This window comes from Tiliqua scincoides, chromosome 8, assembly GCF_035046505.1.
Source record: "Tiliqua scincoides isolate rTilSci1 chromosome 8, rTilSci1.hap2, whole genome shotgun sequence".
Classification (NCBI taxonomy): domain Eukaryota; kingdom Metazoa; phylum Chordata; class Lepidosauria; order Squamata; family Scincidae; genus Tiliqua; species Tiliqua scincoides.
In genome coordinates, this window is record NC_089828.1 from 23,772,016 (window position 1) to 23,785,817 (window position 13,802).

A 13,802-nucleotide genomic window follows, 5' to 3' on the forward strand; every position below is an offset into this window, starting at 1 on the left:
TGTGAACCAACAAACCATGATTTGTTACATCAGCTGAATGGTGTGGATAATGTTGGGCGTACAAGTTAATGCACTATACCAGTGGTTCTCAAACTGGGATGTTGCGACACCCCAGCCTGAGGGCCCTGGACTGCCCCCTTAAAGGATGGGGGAAGGCAGTGACACACTCCCCAGGATCACTTCGCTAAGGGGGTCACAGGGACTGGGATGTACTTAACAGTCCCTGCAGCAGCCTTCTGGGGGTGCAGGGAGCCTGCATGACTCTCCGCAGGTCTCCCTGAGCCTTGGAAAGTGAAAGCGGAGTGATCGCGCCCCACTTCCAATTTATGATTGCAAACCAGAGGCAGGGAGCAATCACTCTGCTTTCACTTTCTGAAGGTTGGGGAGCCCTGCAGTGGGTCACGAAGGGCTCCCTGCACCCCCAAGAGGCAGCTGCAGGGACTGGTAAGTACATGCCAGTCCCTCTTAGCAACATGATCCTGGGGATCACGTCTCTGCCTTCCCCCACCCCTGCAAGAACTTGGAGTGGCTCAAACTCTCCCTGAGAGTTTGAGATCTTCCGCCCTATACCTTTAAACATCCACCCTGACATAAATGATCATATGGTTCTTGCAAAGAGAGAGAACTGTCCCTGTACACCCACCAGCCAAACCTTTACCTGAAATGAATACAAGTATCCACAGTGTTTCATTGTCCTTTTAGCACCAATTGTTGGCAACCTGGATAGCCTGCCCCAGGGGTTCCACAATTCAGTCCATTTGTTTACCAGTTGCTGCCTTGTTACCATAAGGCATTGTGGGAGAATATAAACACATACAGGAGTTGAACACCAGTTCTTGTATCTTGTGATGCTTGACTTGTTTGAGTTGAAGCCTAGTTCTGTTGACTTTCCTGAGAAGTCTGCAGGCATGCAGTTAATGACTTTTTTTTTCTCTTGTTGACCTACGGACAGTATTCTGGTTATATGTAGGGAACATGTAATGGCCAAATGTTTATATGATTAACACTGACACTTTGCTCTTAGTATCACTTCTTGAATCTCCAGTCACTTATCTGAGTCTGTCCATAAGTGCCATGACCAGGGGGGAAAAAAAAAGCAGAGAGGCTTGGACCAGTAGTCATGAAATACAGCTGATACATTGTGGGGATAAAATACCTTACTTTTCATCTCTTATATCCAGGCTCAGGCTTTTGGAGCTCCCTATAAGCTGTAAAAAAAAAAAAAAAAAAGGAAATACATTAGGTTTTCTGTGCAGTTGTGTAGACTAAAACCATATTTCTTCTTTAAATAATCATACTGATTTCTACTCAATACACTGAATTCCACTTTCTGTGATTTGATCGTAAACACCCGGATTTCAAGAGCTCCATTCTTCAAATGTCTGTTTGATAGAAAATGTTTAAAAATTGTCTGCCAATTTATATTTAAAACTGGGATGGCCCTGGTGGCTAGTTTAAAAAATAAACACCCAGGAAACCTCACCTTTTACTGTCGCTTTATTAACTTCATATCAAATCTGCTCAGTTTTCAGGTAAAAAAAATTCTGGCTCTAGCTCCTGCACACTCAGCTGAGCTATTTCTGGTTCTTGCTACTTTGTATGCTCTCCCTTCTAGTTGGAATTTAGTTAGGATGCTGATACTTAAGCCAGAGTAGAATTCCTTTGAATTTTGTCCCATTGCTGTTGGGTCAGCAGCTTTTCATCAGGAATAAAGAGGAGGTGCAAAGATGCCTTTAATTTTGTCAATAAAATCATCAGGAAGCTGCTGTATTAAGAGATAAGATGTCACTTTTGCCTAATTGATTTTTCGAACAGCTTGTACGCCATTGTTTTGACATGTGAAAATAAATGCAGTTGTACTGCACTGAGTGAGTAGTCTGTCGTAGTGCAGCAGTATGAGATGAAAGCAAACACAACCATTTCCAGTGAAGGAAAAAGATCTCATGGTGTGCCTCCCTTGCCTCAGGTAATACTTTACCAAATAGAGTGCAGAATTAAGCTTAGATGCTGGAATTGGAAGTCAGAATGCAGATTAGGAAGCTGGAGGTGGAAGTTGGGTGGAGTTTTGGGGCAGATGCCCAAGAGGGTTACTTTCTAGAGACTGAAACAGTCACAGACCAGAACTGAGATACCTGTCAAAGAGATGGTTGGGTGTGGAATGAAATTGCAGGCAAGCAGTTGAAAGGGAGCTGGCAGACTTTGAGAAGAACAGTCTGGCAGGGTAGGTACAAATAAAAATAGCTGAAGCAAAGCTAGAGAGTCACGGCAAAACTAGAGCATGGTTGTCCAAGCAAGGGCAGCTCTGACCCAGAAGTACTTGAACTTCTCCAGATCAGGAGGAGCCATTGGACTGCTAGGAGGTTGGGGGCTGAGCTGTGTTTTGAGAAGCCAGAAGCTGATATTGCAGCAGTTGTACACACCCCTTTGATGTTACTGAGGTTGGCAATTTCCTTTCTTTTTTTAAAAAAAGTCACAAAGTATGAGTATTCTGCAGTGTGACTTTGGATTCTTGGCCAAGATTCAGAGTGGCTGCAGCAATTTCAAGCTGATGGGGGGGGGGGGGGAGGAACATGTTCAGTGCACCTGCCTAAATCTTGTTATCTTGGTTCTTGCAGAAGAAGGGGGTGCTATGCAGGGGGTGGCTGAAGAAAATGAACTTACTCTGTTTGGAAGATTTTTTTCTTCCTCTTTGAAGCAAGGCAGAATGAGAGAGAGATGGAGTCCTTGCCAGATGGCAAAGCTTATCTAACTCTCTTCTCTTTATCTAACTCTCTTCTCTTCTGTTTTGCAACTCGGCAGTTATTTCATATGTGACTCCTGAGATACTTTGTGAGTGCATAGGGGAAATGGAAGGGAGAAATAGCAGCATTATGGCCCATAGTAGGTAAAGGGGATTCTTCCCTTTGGAATGACTGGCAGGTGGCAGGTATACTTGAATCAGAAGCCATAACAAGTTTCTAAAAAGTGTGATTTTAAGACTCTGGAAGTTTACCTATTTGGCTGGTGTATAATCTGCTTTTCAATTGTTGTGTTCAGAGTGAGTTATCACTAAAAGAAAAATAAAATACCAACAAAACTACAGTAATAATTATAACTAGAGGTAGGTGGGAAAAGGCTTTTTTTTTTTTTACGGATTTTGGTGTTTTCCAAAGAAAGTACAGAAAGTGGTGTTATGTGTTTTTATTTCATTATCACCATTTTCTCCCACCTCTAATTATTTATTATTATTATTATTTATTCAGCGTGTAGTTAGTCTGTGGAACTCCTTGCCACAGGATGTGGTGGTGGCATCTGGCCCAGATGCCTTTAAAAGGGGATTGGACAAATTTCTGGAGAAAAAGTCCATCATAGGTTACAAGCCAAGATGTGTAATGTGCCACCTCCTGATTTTCGAAGTGGGCTACCTCAGTATGCCAGATGCAAGGGCATTCTTGTTGTCTTGTGTGCTCTCTGAGGCATTTGGTGAGCCACTATGAGACACAGGAAGCTGAACTTGATAGGCCTTTGACCTCATCCAGTGGGACTTTTGTCACATTCTTATGTTTTTTTATTCTCAAAAAGTAATTTAAAATGTAGGCCCAGTTCATACATCACATCAGTTAAAATATGGTTTAGACTCTTGGGCTCATGCATGAGTGGAGGAAATGTTCTCCTTCAATTGATTAGAACCAACTGTGATTTATTGTTGCATCCAAATTCTACAAATCCTGGCTTGTTCCAATGACAATTTGCAAACAAACATGGATAACAAACTGCTGCTTTGGAGTCTTTTGAAAAATCAATTCCAATTCTGTATCCTGGCTTGTTTGCAATCTGCCATTGGAACAAGCTGGGATTTGCCAGGTTTTGACATTATGGGCCAGTTCAGACACAACACAGAGCCATGGTTTTTCTAAACTGTGGTTTCTTTAAAAAGTCGAGATTGGCAATGCATACAGTCTCCAAATCCTGGCTTGTTCCACCTTATTCTGGTATGTTTTGGCTTTGCCCTGTAGTCCCATGAAATTCCTGATGAAATCACAAACTCCACGCAATGCATTGTTCCACTAGATATGCCCTTGCAATTGGTCAGGAGAAGAAAAGGGATTTTGTAAGCCAATCGCTAGCTTCTTTGGACATGTTCACCTTGTGGATTCTTGCTGCTTCTTCCTGCTTTCTCTGGTCAGCGGGATTTATTCTCTCTCTGCATCTGGAGGGTGTGAGAGGGACAAACAAGATTGTTGAGGGGCAGGGGAATTGGGAAGAGTCTGTGAGAGACTTACATGGTCCCTTCCTCCATCCCTGAGCCACTTGGGTTGTCCCCAAGGACACTGAGAAATCAGAGAATCCCTGGGATTAAGTTCCTGCTCCCTAAGTTGCCCAGCTCTCAGAAAACCTGGTAGCCAGTAAACTGATTTTGTGGGTGGATGGAGAGGAGAACCTGGTAATGAGGAGATGCCTGAGTGCAAGTGTACATAAGGCGTCCACCCTCGTGGCCCACCCAAGGGCCCCATGCAACTTGGAATTACCCCATGTACCTTTTTCTATTTGTGTGTGTGCATGTGTGTGTATCCAGCCTTTCCTCTTAAGAACTAAGATGCCCAAAGCAGTGGCATATCAGTCGATAATTTTAGTGAGTAGATGCCTCTAAAGATGCAGATAAGACTTGATCTGTTCAATGGAACAGGTAAGAATGGATGTGTGTACCTAGAGACCTTACCCCTGGAATCTAGTCCTTATTATGCAGCAGTTACTTTGCTCAAAATGCTGATGCTTATACTTTTTTAAAAATGGCATAAACGTGTTTGGTGTTTCTTGGGAAATATTTGTAAAACTTATAGTGTAAGCATATTTCTCTTCTTTTCTAGGCTCCTGGATTTGGGTTTGGTATTGCAATATCTGGTGGAAGAGACAATCCACACTTCCAAAGTGGTGAAACGTCGATAGTTATATCTGATGTGCTCAAAGGAGGCCCAGCAGAAGGCCTGCTACAGTAAGTGTCTGGTTCAACTTTGGTTTTAAATAAAGAAGTTCTGTAATGATATCTTGGCTTTTTTCTCAATCCTACTACTTGGATTGAGGAGTTCTCAATCCTACTACTTGGTGTCTTGATTGGCACAACACTTTTGTTGCTTAACAGTTCTTGGGAGTGAGGGTTGTAGGGTCATGAGCTTTCATCCCTTCTTGCTTAAGTATGAGATTTCCCAATCACTAACCATGGTTTGCTCCTAACCCTGGTTATTGAAAGTTGCTTTAAACCCTGGTTTTGAATTTAGTTGAAGCTAACTCTGGTTGGTTTTTTGTGGTAATTTTTTTGCTGTAAAGATAAGGCCACAGAGGTTTGCTCCTGAAAAAAAACTCACCTCCAGGCTGAGTATCAGAGTGAGTTAAATAACTATCAGTTGATTTTAATTTTTTCTTTCTAAGCAAGGTTTCAGTGTGTAGTAAAGTATCTGCTTCAGTTTGGTTTCTTTCCTGGGTTGTCAATGGAACAGAAACTGCTGTGGTGATCTGTACCTGGAGTAGTTGGTGGGAGCTGTGACCTTGTTAATTCCCCTGGATATCTCAGCAACATTTGATACCATTAACCGTCTGGGTCACCTTGCTAGCATGGGACTTTAATCCTTTCTAAAAGGTTATATCCAGAAGATAATGCTGCAGTACTACTGTTCTATCTCATGGCTTCTGGGGGTGCCTCCATACTGTCCTCCATGCTCTCCAATCTACATGAAATTGCTGGAAGAGGCCATCGAGAAGTTTGAGCTGAAGTGTCATTAATATGCACATGATGCTCAGATTTTTCCATCAATTGACCAGTGGTGGTGGAGACCCTGAACCCATTTTAGAAGGCAGTACCAGTTTGAATGAGGGGTAATAAATTGAAACTTAATCTAGACAGGATGGAGTTATTATAGAGAATTCCACAGATCTGGGCAGAAGTGTGCAACCTGTTTTGGGTGACTTATACTTCCCTGAAGGAATCAAGTATGCAGATGATGGGATGATTCTGTATCTGGTGATGTCCTTGGATGCCCAGGTGATGTCAGTAGCCAATAGGGTCTTGGCAGGTTTGCAAGTTGTAGCTTTACCTAGAGAAAGCTGACCTGACCCTAGTTAGCCACATGTTGATTGTATTCAGACTGGATAGCTATGATGTCTTCTGTAGGACTTCGTTTAAAAGAGAGAAGACCTAGCTGGTTCAAAACGCACTTGAAAGGAGATCTGGTTGGGGTTTGGCAGTCTTCACATTTTGCATCCATCTTGTACCATTTACACTGACAGCCAGCATAATGCTGTTTTGGTGTGTTTTCTGTTTCGTTATAACTTTGTCAGGTGTCTGGTAAGGATCATATCCATGAAGACAGTTTGTAATGCACACATTAAAAAAATACAAAATTTGCCAGTGGTTGCGTTGGGTAGGAAAGGAGTGTGCAATCTTGCAGCCAGCCTAATGTGGCAATCCTGCATGTACTTTCTTGGGCATGAGCTACATTGAGCACAGAGAGACTTTACTCCTGAGAAGAAATGCAGAGGGTTGTGCATAAGGGGCAGGATCTTGGCCATAATAAATTTTGCCCTACTGATAAGGTAGGGGTGTGTTGTGTGGTTGGTTAAATATAACAGAAGTGCCATAACTGTAAAAAATGACCAGTAAATGTGCAAAGCATGCAAATGACCTTGTATGAGATTTCTGGCTACTATGATAGATTTGCAAAAAAGATTCTTTTTTAAGAACAGATTATTTCTCAAGAGTTTAACAACACATTGCATTCTTTTTATTTGTATGTGTTTTTACCTTTTACCTCTTTCAGGGAGAATGATCGTGTTGCAATGGTTAATGGCGTGTCAATGGATAATGTGGAGCATGCTTTTGCTGTTCAGCAGCTCAGGAAAAGTGGGAAAAATGCCAAAATTGTAAGTGCATACTTTCTACCCCTAGATTTCTGTGCAAGGGTCAGTTCCTTCTGGAAAAGTATTTACATGTTGGATTTGCTTACACAAAAAGAAAGCCAGCCTTGAGGGTGGGTTCAATGACACTTATCGCATAACGGTTCAGAATTCTTTAAATAACTTAGCTTAAAAAGCAGTAGCTCTGCTTGCTGGAATTGCTCTGAGCTTTTTAAGAGGAGAATTGAGATCCTAAAGCAAGTTTATTTCTTAATGGCTGAGGTCAGCAGGAGCAGCAGATGTGTTTTAGCTTTACCCCAGTATTCCTAAGTATGCCTTTATGCTGTGTATGTGAACGGCTGTTGTTTGTTCCTAGGTGGGAAAGTATGGCACTAAGCTTGCAGGAAGCGGAAAGTATTATGGTGGAGGGGAAAGCCTGCTTGCTGTCCCTGGTACTGTGGGTAAAACCCATTAATATTGTCCCTTTACCCCCTCTGAATGTTGCTTTCTGGCCTGGGAAGTAGGAAGCGTTCCTTGTGCCTTCTCAGAACTTGTTGGTAGGGAGCAAGGGCAGATAACTTGTTGGTAGGGAGCAAGGGCAGACTTGTAAAAGCAAACTTCACTCTAGCCCTAGCTCTTCCTGAGCTTGATTTCAGTGGTAAGGTGGGTTAGAAATCTCTAGTCTTCCTTCTCCACTTTGGGTAGAGGGCAAGGCAGTCTTGTTTGTTCTAAAGTGGTTGATCAATATGTGGAAAACTGCCCTTGCTGAAGCTGAAAATAGCTTTGCAAACCTCTTGAAGATCTAAATGCTGGAAAGCCTCATAGAAATCTGTTAAATTTTAGCATTACTAGGAATCCTACAGGTACAAGATGCATAATGATGGAGAGGTGTGGCTCTGCAGATGTGCACATTTTAAACCATTTATAAACACTTCAGAGTTGAAGCAGGAAGCTGAAGCACTGAGAATTCAGGCAGGGGACTGCAAACAGGACAGGAACGTGCTTTGCAGAGGAGGGAGTAGGATTGAATGGTCTGGGGCAGGGATGTCCAGACTTTTTGGCAGGAGGGCCGCATCATCTCTCTGACACTGAGTCGGGTGCCAGGAAAAAAAGTTAATTTACATTTCAAATTTGGATAAATTTACATAAATGAATATATTAGAGATGGAACTTATATGAATGAATGAAGGTCTTGCAATAGCTCATGGCCTATAAAAGGCCTTGCACAAAGCAGGGCCGGCCTTTCCTTTGCTGCCGCTGCTGCAGCATCACAGACATGAAACAGCAAGCAACGGAGGGAGCCCTTGTCCCACAGCTCACATGAGAGGTTGAACAGTTGGCTGTCACGCTGTGAGCAGTTGCGTCGGGCCAGTGTGGGCTCCAGCAAGTCTCCAGAAGGCCAGAGGCTCATTGGAGACTGGGGATTCCCTGAGGGCCAGATTGGAAGTCCTCGAGGGCCGCAAGTGGCCCCAGGGCCAGGGTTTGGGTACCCCTGGTCTGGGGAATTGTTGCTAAACCACAGCAGATCTGGGTTGAAACTGTGCTATGTGCTCCAACGTGGTGCTCCTCAGTGATGTTGCCAAGTGATTGTGTGTGTGCAAAAGCATCTGGAACCTGTATCAGAAGTCAGGTCATGGTGGGTCATGGGCATTCTGTCCCACAGCAACATGTAACAAATCTGGTTCAATGTCCAGGACTTCCACAGAATTCTGAGAATGGAGACTTATTCATAGAATTTCTTCATAGGGATTTGTCCAACCAGATGAAAATCAAATGAAGTTCAAGCTTTGCTTTTATGGTCTGGAATTTGACTGTAGCTGAAAGTAAGGTACTATTAGATCAGGGTATTGTTCCCCTCCCTTTTAATTCTCTGCCTTTGTGGACAGCATGCTTTCCTTTAATACAACCTTGGTCAAGGTACCATGCTTGACTTGAACATTGGTTTTTAATTGAACATGACTTTGAGCAAGATTGCCTAACAGGATTGACCTTACATCCAAGGCTGAAGGAAGCTTTTGGGTGTACCCTAAGTTCATCTCTCATCTGGATGTAAGAGCAGTCCAAACTGAAACATTACTGAGGGCTGAGGCATAAGGGTTAGGCTTGATGTGGAACTATAACAACCTCCAGTTCCCAAACCTATTCTTACCTACCTTAATGTGTCTTCAAATCGTCAGTGCTAATCCATCTGTCATGTTAAAGTTATCTCTCTCTTCCGTCCACATAGTAGCCTGTCCCAGGTTTCCTTATACAGTTTTTGCACAGGTGACTGACAGAACATCAAACAGCATAAAGGATAAGTTCCTTTGTACCCCTTTGTGTCTAGTACAGCGATTTTCAATGTTTCTCTTCTCATGGCACACTGACCTCTATGGTCTTCACATCTTGTGATGTCACTTCTGTCTTCTGGAGACCTTTCCAGGTTCTGCAGCTGTTTCTAGGGCAACTGTCTATAGCAGGGGTGCCCAAACCCCGGCCCTGGGGCCACTTGCGGCCCTCGAGGCCTCTCAATGAGGCCCTCAGGGAACCCCCAGTTTCCAATGACCCTCTGGCCCTCCGGAGATTTGTTGGAGCCCGCACTGGCCCGATGCAACTGCTCTCAGAGTGAGGGCAACTGTTTGACCTCTTGCGTGAGCTGTGGGATGAGAGCTCCCTCCACTGCTTGCTTTTTCACGTCTGTGATGCAGTAGCAGCAGCAAAGAAAAGGCCAGCCTTGCTTTTTGCAAGGCCTTGTATAGGCCTTGAGCTCTTGCAAGACCTTCATTCATTCATATAAGTTCATCTTTAATATATTCATTTATGTACATTTATTCAAATTTTAAATGTAAATTAATTCTTTTTTTCCCCCAGCCCCCGACATAGTGTCAGAGAGCTGATGTGGCCCTCCTGCCAAAAACATTGGGCACCCCTGGTCTATAGTAACAAATTGTCTGACCCTCTTCCTCTTATGGCTCTGACAGCTGATTTGTTAATATTAACAGTTGCCCTAGAAACAGTTGTAGAACCAGGAAGAGTTCCAACATGATTTTCATCCTGTGTGCTCCAAACTCCCATGGCACCCCTGCAGACTTTTCTTGGTTGAGAATGCTAATGTTTTGGGTTACCCACTCTGGTTTCCTGGCTTTCTATAGTCTCTCTTCCTATTAAGGCAGAATGATGGCAAAACTTTTCAAGTGCCTTGTGTACGTGGAATGGTTTTAGTTTTCCTCATGCCTAAGCATGTAATTTTTTTCTTGTGCTCAGCATATTGTCCTCTGCCATTGTACAGCACAATTATATGCCTGCTCCAGTTCCAGACATGCCAAGGGCATAAATAGCTTTTTCTTAAAACTTCAAAGCAACTCATCGTTGACACTTGGTAGCAACTCTGCCTCTTGATAGACCATTGCAGTACCTGAAAAAATCCAGCACACACAAGCAGTTCTCTTTTCAGTTTAATTGACTATCTTTGGTCACTTCACCCATGGAAGTGAAGTGTTGATTATGTTGGCTTTCATTCTAGCAATCCACTACAATCTGTTTAAAACAATTTCCTACGCTGGAAGCTTAAAACAGCTTCCTAACACAACTGCTGTGTTGCCCATTGTCCCTACGGCAGTGTTTCTCAGACTGTGGATTGGGACCCACTAGGTGGGTTGTGAGCTATTTTCAGGTGGGTCCCCATTAATTTCAGTATTTTATTTTTAATACGTTTGACTTGACAGTACCCGGTATGTGACTGCATTTGGGGAAATGTTATGCACCTGTCCTTTTAACAAGCTACTATGTATATTTTAACAATGATAGTAAATGGGACTTACTCCTGGGTAAGTGTGGGTAGGATTGCAGCCTGGGATTGTTAAAAATTTTCCTGCTTGATGATGTCACTTCTGATCATGACATCACTTCTGGTGGGTCCTGACATATTCTCATTCTAAAAAGTGGGTCCCAGTGCTAAATGTGTGAGAACCACTGGCCTACAGTGTGGAAATTTGTAACCAATGTCCCAGAGGGGATTAAAATGGTTCCTAGGAGAAAGTTTAAGTTCCTTGGTTTGAATGGTAAAGTGTTTCCAAAGTACATTTTCCCCCCTAAAGTAGAAAATAACAGGTATTTTGGTGTTGATAGTTCTTCAATTCAGACATTATGCTAGTGACCCTTCAAATTCTAGTTTAGAGAAAAAGGAATGTGCCAATATTAGCATTAAGCTGTGATTTGCATTAATCTTCACTCGAAACCATGGTCCAAAATGGTTTTGTAAGATACAGGAGTGTGATGTCTGAACTGAACCAATAGCTTCAGTTGCTCCATCTCGCTCTTAATGTTGTTTTGTAATGCTTGTGGTGGCTTGTGTAAGTAAAACTCAGAATCACTTTCCAAACTTGAAACCCAAACAGTGTTGTTGCTAGTGAGAGGTATTTAGAGGACTGCAGATTATATGCTAGTAGTCAGGAGTGGTGTTGTACAAATCTCTGTGAAGGTAAATTGTGGCTTTGGTAACGTTCAAAGGTAATGGACATAACCTTTGATGTTCATCTTCCCCCCCCCCCAAATTTGCTTGGCAATCCTCATTCCTGCACATTAGTTTCTTTTTTTATGCTAGCTTACTCCATCCTTTAACCTTGGGGCACATAATGCTTTGAGGATCATTTCCTATGTTCAGGAAATCTTTTTGGTATGGAGGACCAGTACGTTCTGCAGTGTCCCACCTGTAGTTTGAGGCTTAATTTATCAGTGATTGCCTGAAGACGATCATATTCTCAACACTTGGAGTGCTCACATGTTATAACCCTCAGAAATGTGGTTGATGATTAAAAAGAAAGAAAGATCCAACTTCATGTTTTTCTCAAGCTGAAAGAAATGTGAATTTCTCTGTTTGAAGGCAAATCTGCAGCACTGCAACCTTTTTTAATGTATAAAGGTTGCTTGCCAACTACACTAGGAAGGTCTATATCTCATGCCTATTGACACAGCTGTGCTACAAGAAGTTAAGCCACTTTCCACTCCAGCAGTCTTGTCAAGCACTGAAATATTGATGGGGTAGCAGTGCCCATAGATTATAGGGTTCTTATAGGCTTTGCATTTTATCAAACTCTCATTTTTTTAGCTTTTGCCAAAGACAAGAACATTTTTTCCCTTCTCTTGGGGTGGGGGAGAAAAAAACCTGCTGTGTTGATGGTGGCTGTTAGGAAGGTGCCTTCATGCTGCTTTTTAGATGTGCTTACTAGCTTCCTTATTGGGCTATATATTACTTAAGACTGTCTTGCATTTAAAGAGATATTGCAGTGCAGTTCTTTAAGTGTTTACACAGAGTTCAGTGGGGCTTACTCTAAAGTATGTGTGCATTGGATGTGATCCAGTATGCTGACCTGTTTTTTAAAAAGCAAATAAAAAAACCACAGGAATAAGACAGTAGATTTGGCGGACCATCATTCCTTTTTAAATGCAAAATTATTTTCACCTCTAGACTGGCACCCTATTCTGTAACCTTTGTAGTATCTTTGCTTCAAAATAATTCACTGATGTGTTTTCAAGTTGTGGGACATGGCAGAACTAATAGATGCAGTTAGCTCACTACTTGTGCACTATTAACTTATGAAAATTCAAGTATATGTGCCTGTGGGAACACCTGTATATCTTTTAACAATGATAGTCAATGGGGCTTACTCTGGGTAAGTGTGAATAGGATTGCAGCCTTTGTGATGCTTGGGCAATTTTTTAAAAACAGATCAGCCACTGCTTGGGAGAGTCAGGAGTGTTCTTTATTTTAAATTTTTTTAACTTACTGTAAATTTTTTAATTTCATTTGATTTTGTTGTTTGGGGAAGTGTTAAAAATGTTCCTGCTTGATGTCACTTCCTGCCGTTTCATCACTTCCAGGTTAATGACATCATTTCCAGTGGGTTCCAATAGATTGTCATTCTAAAAAGTGGGTCCTGGTGCTAAAATGTTTAAGTATCACTGGTGCAGGCAATTCCTCCCACCTCTGCTTATGCCCTGGAATAAACCTGAAATGAAAGAATAAAGCTGCTGTTCTCTCAGTCATCTCAAATCCTACATGTTTCCCATATTTTGGTTTTAGTTCTCAAAGAGACAGTATGTATTTGGATTTAAGGGAGTTTTGACTGTATGTGATTTTGGCTTCACGTGCCAACCTCAGAATGTACCTCTTGTGTAAGATGCGGGCCAGCTGTAAATGCTATTGTCTACCAAATGTAATGAAGCAAGTGAAAAAATTCTTTGTTTGTACTATCTCATGCTGGAGGCAAGTTTTTAAGCTGCAAGTGCCTGCTTAGGCTAGGCAGCTGCAAGTGCCTGCTTTTTGCTCAGAGCAAAAAAAAAAAATGCTTTCTACAGTAATATCATTTTTTGCCTTGGTGTTTCAATGTTTTGTTGCAGGTGGGCTGCAGATGTACTGTTCATGATGACAGCTGATTTTAAGTAACGTCCTGCTCCACTATCCATATTCATAGTGGCTGGTTGTCTTGAGTTCACTGCCTTCTTAATAGGTATAGGGACCATAGCATTTATTTATGGATTGCATTTGTTGTGAGGATGGAACCTATTCAACTCCTGCCTTCATAAAACAAAGGCCAGCAATTGGGCTGCCATAAACAAACTGCAACACAGTCTCAAGGGCCTTCTCCTGCACAGCTCCAGAGTTCATTTTGACCCAAGCAATTTTGATCTTAACTGTAGCCTGTGGTTCCATATGCACACCTATTCTGTGTATTGAAGGCACGCCACTTGACTATGGAGTTCTGTGGTCTTTTTAATCCATCTTCTCCTTGTTGGTTCTTTGCTGCAATAAGACATTAATTCAAGTAGTGTCAGAAGCATTCACAAACCTGTGTCGATTTTAACCATCATATAAACGTGTGGCAGGCAAAAACCCTTTTATTCAAATTTTAGATCAGTAGTCATAACATTTATCTGTACAAGTATGCTGAGAATTA

General features: G+C 42.2%; 1 protein-coding gene across 6 annotated transcripts in view; it reads left to right on the forward strand.

Annotated features, from left to right (window-relative positions):
• The window catches only part of TJP1 (tight junction protein 1), a 130,913-nt gene that overhangs the window by 64,994 nt on the left and 52,117 nt on the right, over nucleotides 1–13,802 (forward strand). For all 6 annotated transcript variants that reach the window (XM_066636540.1, XM_066636541.1, XM_066636544.1 and 3 more), the window contains exons 3-4: nucleotides 4,848–4,972; nucleotides 6,792–6,894. In XM_066636540.1, coding sequence (XP_066492637.1) covers nucleotides 4,848–4,972; nucleotides 6,792–6,894 — 228 coding nt within the window. The remainder of the gene's footprint in view (nucleotides 1–4,847; nucleotides 4,973–6,791; nucleotides 6,895–13,802) is intronic.